Here is an 8,911-nt window from a genome sequence, read left to right on the forward strand (position 1 = left end):
TCCTTCCTAGTACCTCAGCCAGTGGGGAAAGGAAGAGGGCAACATGCCGCCGGGAGTTTAGGATAAAAGGAGGCTGTCCTCCAAAACCTCGAGAGAGAAAACCCCTGCGGGCGTGTGCCCCAGTGGACTCTCTCCCTTTATTCGAATAGAGTTGCAGGACTCCTCTGTCTTCTTTAAAGACAGTGTCTTTTCATAGCGTGATTTTCCGTACAACAGTAAGAAAATCAATGCTGTGCTGCACATCACATTCCTTTTACCCATTTCCGGAGCACAGGCGAAATGCCAGCACTTCTCTACCACACTTTTCTTCTACTACCCAGCTGCTACATTGAGACAGGAGCGGTCAGGAGTGCAAGCACCCACAGCTCCAAGAAAGTGGTGGTGAGGTCACTCCCCCAACTACCCCCTGCCGCACATCACTGCCCTCTGCCTCACGGCCCCTCGCGTTCCTGCCCTACGGCCATGCTTCTGTCCTATAATGCATACATCACAACTTCGTGCAGCTCACAACGGCCCCCACTTTTTTCAGGTTCGCATGTCCCCAGTTTAGCCTTGTCTAGCCCCGCCCCATCGCCACTCTCCGCCTTTTCCGCCCGCCGAGGGACATTTCAAGGGCACATATATATAAAAGCATGCATCTGTTCCCCCATCGCTCAGAGGCGCGACAGGTAGAAAACGCTAGGACGCCTGGGAAGACGGGAGGGGGGAAGAAATTCAAGGCCTCGTCCCGCCCCGCCCCGCCCTGCCTCCTGGGCGCGGCCTCGTCTTAATAAGAGGCGGAGCGAGCTGCCGCCATTTTGGATAGATAGTGTGGGGTTGATACTTGTTCTCTGTCTACTTCAGTCTTCGCTGAAAGAGCCGTCGTCGCCGCCATCGTCATGTTCTCCGCCCGCCTGGCTGCCTCCCTCGCCCGCTCCCTGCCGCGGCAGGCTGGCCTGGTGAGCGCGCTCTCCCCTCCCTGCAGTGAGCGGAGGTGGTGGGCGGGAGGCGGCCGCCGCCGCCATCTTGGGGGCCGCGGTGACATTGAGAGGCTGCGGTCTTCCTCTCTCGGGAGTTTGGGATCGGGGGCTCACCTTAGCGTTGGGTGTCAGCGGGGCCAGACCTAGTGCTGGGCGAGCGAGGGTGCCCTCACTTGGGAGATGGGGGGGGGGGGGTGTTTCCTAGGGGACGGCCTATCCTTCCCCGGTGATGTCGCTTGACGCTGTTTGGGTTCAGGTTATTGTCTGAAAGCTGCCAGATCCCGATCAAGGTGAGGGATTTGCGCTGCAAAGCTTTGCCAGGTGATGTTTTTTTTCCCCCTCATGTTGGTGGGGAGAGCGAGGATGTGAAGATCTGTCCCGACCTGTTTCCACTGCTGTCCCTTGTGAAGGTGAACGGCGGAGAGGCCTGCTCAAGCATTCAGGGAAATAGTATTAACGGTGCCTGGAGCTGCAGTGGGAGCTTTACTTAAGACACAGGATTATAACATTTTATTGCATTCATTATCGCAGGTTTTGGTTTTTTTTTTTTTTTTTTTTTTTTTGTCGTTGCTTTTGCTCTTGTCTATGTTCTAGCCATACCAGAAATTTTGCACTTTTTTTTTTTTTTAGGAAGGCAAACCCTTAGAAGACACAATATTATTTCTCCCTTGTGGAGAACCTTGAGGGTTGTGGTGATTTCTTTCTGCCCAAGCATTTGATGTTCAGCACAAAGGTGGCAATCAAGAGGAGGTGTTGCTTTGCGATCTGCTGTGGTACTGTGGTGGTGACAGCAGTGCAATAAAGAAAAAATGCAGTGAATAATTTATAGCAATCTTTTATCAGCTGTTCTTGCTTAGTAGTGCTGGACTTGGTTCCATAACTAAAACTTGTGATTGGAGTGCTGTGGAGCTAAACTCAAAACTGAAACACATTAAATTTACAGGCTCATGATCAAAAATATCACTGTGTTATCTCAACCTTTTTTTTAATGAATGAGGAAATTTCACTGTTACTGAAACAATTACTTGTTTTAGATTTCCAGAAACACCCTGAGTGCAGTGTTTGTTGCTACAAGAAACCTCCATGCCTCCAAAACATGCTTTCAGAAAACTGGTGAGTCTGAGGAAGGTCTTCATATAACAGTGTGGTTTAAGAACTTGCTCTATCAGACAAAAGGGAATTTGAATATGGTATGTATATCAGTCAACAGAATACTTGAGGACATTTATGTACTGACAGTATTTAACTGAACTTATGCACAGTCACATCCAGCAGACTTCACTTTAATAACTGTTCAGATTATGCCCAAACCAAGGAGTGCTCACATGTCAGTTTATGCAGTTTACCTGCTTTGTGAGGCTTCCATTCAGAATTATCTCGTTCTGATATTCAGAACTCTTGCAGAATTATTTAGGGGAAAAAAAAGCCTCAAATTCTAGTTTTCTGTCTTGTTTGTAACAGTATGAAGGAACAGATGACTCCCAGGCCTGCCAGTGTTTTGTCCTTGAGCAGAACTTTTTGCTGCCAGCATTTTGGCGTTTAGAAAAAACAGTGGCCCTGCATAGCTGTGTTTTTGATAGTGGTTCGTATACAATTTTCAAAGTGGCTTGGGGTTATTAAATGTATTAGAAAATAAAAATTTCACAATTTTATTTACTGTTTCCTGGCTGGGGAAATAACGGGCTGTTGGAGGTACACTGCCAAACAAATTTGAGGAATATGGAGAATACATTTTTACAGCTTATATTGAACAACTTGCTTCTTAAATGGATCAAGTTCCTTTAAATATATTTGGATCTTGGATTACAAATCACAGGGTGTTTTGATGCCTCCAGTTTAAGTAACCTCTCTGCAAGTAGAGTGAGAATGTCTGTTCTTAGCCTAATTATTTTATCTAATTTCTTTCTAGAGGGAGAGATTGTTAATAGTGTAAGACATAATGAAGGAAACTGGTAGCTAAACAGTCATCAATGTTTTAATTGAAGCTGTCTTGTAATGATGTGTTGAAGCTGCTTTTCTTAGCTGGGAATACAGAAGCTGTTATTTATCTTATGCATCTAGCATGTTGCTTTCTAGACCTCGTGGCATACCAGAGAGGGCACCTTGGCCTGTGAATTCAAGACAAGCTTACTGAATTCATATCTTGCCTTAATGTGCTAAGTCAGGTGTGAAATGTCTCTTTCCAGGTACTGCTGAGGTATCCTCTATTCTTGAGGAACGTATTTTGGGAGCTGACACCTCTGCTGAACTTGAGGAGACTGGTCGTGTGCTCTCAATTGGTGATGGTATTGCCCGTGTGTATGGCCTAAGAAATGTCCAAGCGGAAGAAATGGTTGAATTCTCTTCTGGACTGAAGGTAAGCTTTCACTAAAGCAGTTTGCTTAGCCTAGAAATATATATTTTTTAAAATAAAGGCTTTTAAAGGAGAATGAGACTGTTCTTGGAGGTAGCTGTATTAACCTCTTACAAACTTCATTTCAACTTTAATAAGTATTAACTAGTTAATATAATACTACAAAAAGCAAATATTCTTTGAATTCATAACGCTTTGCTTTCAGTGTCAGGTTCTTGGCTAATATTTGAATTTTATGTGTCTTCATCTAGGAAGTAGAAGAACTAATCTGCTATTGGATTTTGTTTTATTTGGTTTAATGCTGGCTTTTTTGTTTACTGTTGAATAACAGCCTCATTCTACGTTAGAATAAAAAAAGCTGTCTGACTGTTCTGAGAGTACTGCAACAGCTCTTCTAGTATTTTTAATAACCTAACTTGTCTTGGCCAGAGAATAAGCTAGTGCTTTTCCCTCATACATTTCCTAGGCAAGAGATAAATCTTGTTTTTGACTCCTGCTTATCCTTTCTGTTCTTAGAGAGATAAATGACAATGCTAGACTGCTGCAGTATTATTATGTGGTAAGTTGAAGGCTTAGGCAGGCAGGTTCTCTAACCAATATGGAAATAGATGCATTGTTCATAAAAGCAGAACATTGACTATTGTTACAAATAAGATTGAGATAGATTATGTGGCATACTCTACACTATAGAATGATAACATTGGTATTAAACTGTGACAGTTTTTGTAGATGTTGGTATGGGTTTTCTCAGGATAATATGACCTTTGTCCTAGGGTATGTCCTTGAATTTGGAGCCCGACAACGTTGGTGTTGTTGTGTTTGGTAATGACAGACTGATCAAGGAGGGGGATGTTGTGAAGAGGACTGGTGCCATTGTGGATGTTCCAGTTGGGGAAGAGCTTCTGGGCCGTGTTGTAGATGCCCTGGGTAATCCAATTGATGGGAAGGTAAGTGTAACTAGGTGCTTACTACCTCTGCTTGTATCTATGTGATACAGACTGCAACAGTTTCTTTCCTCTTTTAAGGGTCCTATTGCATCTAAGACACGTAGGAGAGTTGGCTTAAAGGCCCCTGGGATCATTCCAAGAATCTCTGTGCGTGAACCTATGCAGACTGGGATTAAGGCTGTAGACAGCTTGGTGCCAATTGGTCGTGGCCAGCGTGAACTTATAATTGGTGACAGGCAGACTGGGTAAGTTAAATGACCAAGCCAAAAATGTTTCCTTTAACAGAGACTCGAGTGCAGTGTGCACCAATGTACAGAACTGAACACAAAACTGTGTAGAGGTTGGGAGAACTGCAGGCAGCTTATCAACCTCTGTGTTACCTAGGAAAACTTCAATTGCAATTGACACAATAATCAACCAGAAACGTTTTAATGATGGGACAGATGAGAAGAAGAAGCTGTATTGTATCTATGTTGCAATTGGCCAGAAGAGATCTACTGTTGCTCAGCTGGTGAAGAGGCTCACTGATGCAGGTACAGATTTTTGAAGATGGTTGAGCCTGGTAACTAGTGCCATCCTGTTTTCATTATAATGCTGAATACTGCTGTGATCTCTCCTAGCTGCAAGTATAGACACTTTTTTTCTTTTATTAAATGAATTAACTACTTTTGTAGACAAGAAATCTTTCTAGCTATCTGGGGGAAAAATAACCCCTTATCTTTGCTACATTGCATTAGAAGACTATTTTGAGGTCCCAAAACTGCTGAATTTCTTCTGGAAAATCAGCCTATTATATTTTTTTTCCTAGCAGAATAAAGAGGTTCCTCTTGGCAGGCCTGGTGACAAGCTATGGCCTACAAGTATTGATATGGACTTGATGTGTTTCATATGCATGTAAGTGTGAATGACAGTTTAAAATTTAAGTGGAGAGATGACTGCCCAAACATAAGGGATTAAATGATAGCATCTTTTCAGGAACAGTCGACCAAGGCTGCATATGTAATAGAGCTTGCAAGAGATCAGGTACCTTACGTCTTGTCTGCTGGTCAAGCAGAGTCATAACTAGCAGGAAAAAAGACGCACATTTTAGGACAGTAATTTGTTTGGGACTGTGAAACAAATTATAGTATTGCCTTCCAGCAGCCAGGAAACCGTGGACTTTCAGGCTCAGTTACTTCTAGAACTAGTGTGTCTTGGTTAAAGTTTAAACTTAATTTTAAATGAGAAAGAAGCCTGCAAGTGTTAGGCAGCTGTGAACTTGCTCTTGAAACTTCGTGAGTTAGTTGAGCTAACAGACATGTTAATCTAGTACAGTGGGCTTTCCTGTAACAATGTAGTGATGCTGCCTGGGCTTGCTTTAGCAACTTAGTACTTCACATGTGTGTTGTATTTGCTGATTACAAGCATGGTGAGGTAATATACTCAGTGGTGTGTTTCTCCAATTCTTCCCAGATGCCATGAAGTACACTATTGTGGTGTCTGCCACAGCATCTGATGCAGCACCCCTTCAGTATCTGGCTCCCTATTCAGGCTGCTCTATGGGTGAATACTTCAGAGACAATGGAAAACATGCATTAATCATCTATGATGATTTGTCCAAGCAGGTCAGGAAATATTGTTTATAGGCCTTATAATTTAACATTGGTATTTGTAGCTGTAAGATCACCTCAAGTTTAGAAATCCAAAATGTTAAATGAGCTTCTGAGGTCTGAAAGCTTGCTTTATACCATGCAGGCTGTTGCCTATCGTCAGATGTCTCTGCTGCTGCGTCGTCCACCTGGCCGTGAAGCCTACCCAGGTGATGTGTTCTACCTGCACTCTCGCCTGCTGGAGAGAGCAGCCAAAATGAATGATTCCTTTGGAGGCGGCTCTCTGACTGCCTTGCCTGTCATTGAAACTCAGGCTGGTGATGTGTCTGCTTACATTCCAACCAATGTCATCTCCATCACTGATGGACAGGTAGGACTTCTTCACATCCCAGTGTACATCTGTGTTATTTGCTGTCAGGTCTCTGAGGAGACTTCCAAGCTTCTGACCAAGATAATAAAACAATTCTCTTACAGATTTTCTTGGAAACGGAGTTGTTCTACAAAGGTATCCGTCCAGCCATCAATGTTGGTCTGTCTGTGTCTCGTGTAGGTTCTGCTGCTCAGACCAGGGCTATGAAGCAGGTAAGCATGAAACTGCTGCTCCTCTTGCTAGAGATGAGTAGTATGCAGTCCTTCCAACCCATTTCACTCTAAAGAGCTGTGAATAGAGGGGGAATAAAGCTTTGGATTCCTTAGTTTTATGAAACTATAAAGAACAAACTTTGGGGATATTTCCATTACTTGTTGAGTGAGGTGGGAGAGAAAGGAAAATAGTATCTGCATAATGATGTAGAATTATGTTTCAGTATGCTGAGCTGGATACTGATCTAACTAGAAATAGAGAATGCTCTCTTAACCCTGTGCTTTTAGTCCATATATGGACTATTTAATATCAATGGTCACTGTTTTAGGGAGGCATGCTTATATTAAAAGGTGGAATATTTAGAAATGCAAATAATCATCTGTCAGAATCTTGAAATTCACTTTTCTGGTATGGAAAGCAAAGCTGACTTGTGACAACTGTCATCTGAAGATAACCTGCAAACTCCTAGATACATTTAAAAGGTGATCAAACTCAGGCTGATCTGTATCTTGTGTTGTAGGTGGCAGGTACCATGAAGCTGGAATTGGCTCAGTATCGTGAAGTAGCTGCCTTTGCCCAGTTTGGCTCTGATCTGGATGCTGCTACACAACAGCTGCTGAACCGCGGCGTACGTCTGACAGAGCTTCTCAAACAAGGACAGTATGGTGAGTGTCTTGAACTTAAAAAGTCTGCATTTCACGGTAGTCTCTTGTGCTAACAAGATTGTTCTTTGTGGCAGCATTTGCCATGTCCATTCTGTGCACATAGTAAATGTAGACTTGCTCAAACCATGTTGTATATGTGCAGTTGATCTTCAAAGAAAGGACTGTGTAGTACTGATGTGTCCTGATGTGAGAGTTCCTGATGGCATGAGTGCTCTCTTTTCTGCAGTTCCCATGGCTATCGAAGAACAGGTTGCAGTCATCTATGCTGGTGTAAGAGGTCACTTGGACAAGCTGGAACCCAGCAAAATTACTAAATTTGAGAGTGCTTTCCTAGCTCATGTACTGAGCCAGCACCAGGCCCTCCTCTCCACAATCAGGTATGATGATTGATCCTGCTTCATCCCAAGGGTATTGATTTGATGGCTGGAGTGCAGATAATGGTCACTGAACTGTTAAATTAGTGTATCCCAGAATATCAGGCCTTAAGATGCCTGTACCAGAACTGAAAATTAAATCAGCCTTCCAGCTGTCCAGAGCTCAGCTTCATGACTTTAGTTCTTAGGAAATCCAGTTAATGCTTAAAATGGAGAAAGGGATGTTATGTTAGTAGTACAAATTCATGCATCAAACAGAAATGTTTTAATTCATCTACTAATTTTGTTAGAAATGGGAAGGTTTGCTGTGAAGCCTTTTTCTTTGTCCTAGGGATTAACCATCTATCTATTTCTATGTCGGAAGTTTAACTAAACTCTTTCAACAGGACTGAAGGGAAGATCTCTGACCAGACAGAAGCTAAGTTGAAGGAAATAGTCACAAGTTTCCTGGCTACTTTTGAGGCATAAACTTAAAACTGTTCAGACCAGGCTCTTGTGATTCAGTGCTCCAGTTCCATGAAAGATTTAAAAGCATGTGCAACTTGAATGTACAGATCTCAATGAGAATAAAAGTTCCTATGTAAAAAGGCTTGTATATTCTGATTGCCTTCTGGCTAATTGCTTTCACCTTTAAAACTGTGGAGGACTCCCTGTGACACATGCTTGCTTAAAGGAACTCTGAATAATTGGGGGCATCTTAACTTCCCAGCTGGATCAAACTCCCCTTACACGAATGAGGGGGTGTAGCAGTTATTTTCTGGAGGTATGACCACAGTTCCCATTGTGACAGAGCTGAGGGTTGCTCTTGGAGTTTTCATACTTTTTGCCTGTGATCAGGACTGCTCTTGAGGCTGTTCACACTGTTCCCAGTTAATTTCCTTCACAGGAGCATCTTGCCTCCCAGTTCAAACCTGCTGTGTTACAAGCACCTAGAAGCATTCTCACACAGTTCCAGGCTAACAAGCTGCTCTGTTGTACTGGGTCTGACTGAGGTAAAGTTCACAGCCCTCACAGTGCTGTGCTTTGCATTAGTAGCTGGAAGGGTGTTGATAACAGACCAGTGTTTTGGCTACTGCTGAGCAGTGCTGTCCCTCTGACATTCCTTCCCCTATCAAAGGGATGGGAGTGGGCAAGATCCTGGGAGGGGACACAACCAGGCCAGCTGACTCAAATTAGCCAAAGGGATATTCCATACTGATGCCTTTTGGGACTACCTAAAAACAGAGGCCAGACAAAATTAAGGGAATAAAAAGCAGTTATATTTATTGAAGGGCCTTAAGGTACATTTCAGGCAGACTAAGCCCCCCCAGGGGCTACACCCAAAAAAATGGATGACAGGTCACAGGTTTTCATACTTATATAAGTTTGGTCCATTTGCATATTGGGGGTTAATTTTCTGTGACGTTGTGGAATTTAGGAGTTGAGCTGGAGCCTAGATCCC

At 43.2% G+C, this 8,911-nt stretch overlaps 1 protein-coding gene across 1 annotated transcript; it reads left to right on the plus strand.

The window, feature by feature from the left end:
- Positions 1 to 776: 776 nt before the first annotated feature.
- LOC310922108 (ATP synthase subunit alpha, mitochondrial-like) lies at positions 777 to 8,057 on the plus strand. The gene is made up of 12 exons (XM_083882459.1): positions 777 to 938; positions 1,994 to 2,072; positions 3,146 to 3,315; positions 4,086 to 4,259; positions 4,338 to 4,504; positions 4,644 to 4,792; positions 5,712 to 5,863; positions 5,994 to 6,218; positions 6,323 to 6,430; positions 6,952 to 7,096; positions 7,323 to 7,473; positions 7,857 to 8,057. Exons 1-12 carry the CDS (start codon positions 879 to 881, stop codon positions 7,936 to 7,938), a joined length of 1,662 nt encoding a protein of 553 aa, XP_083738585.1. The 5' UTR covers positions 777 to 878; the 3' UTR covers positions 7,939 to 8,057.
- The last annotated feature ends 854 nt before the right edge of the window (positions 8,058 to 8,911 follow it).

The sequence above is a fragment of the Zosterops lateralis genome (genome assembly GCF_965231275.1).
Source record: "Zosterops lateralis genome assembly, chromosome: W".
NCBI lineage: Eukaryota > Metazoa > Chordata > Aves > Passeriformes > Zosteropidae > Zosterops > Zosterops lateralis.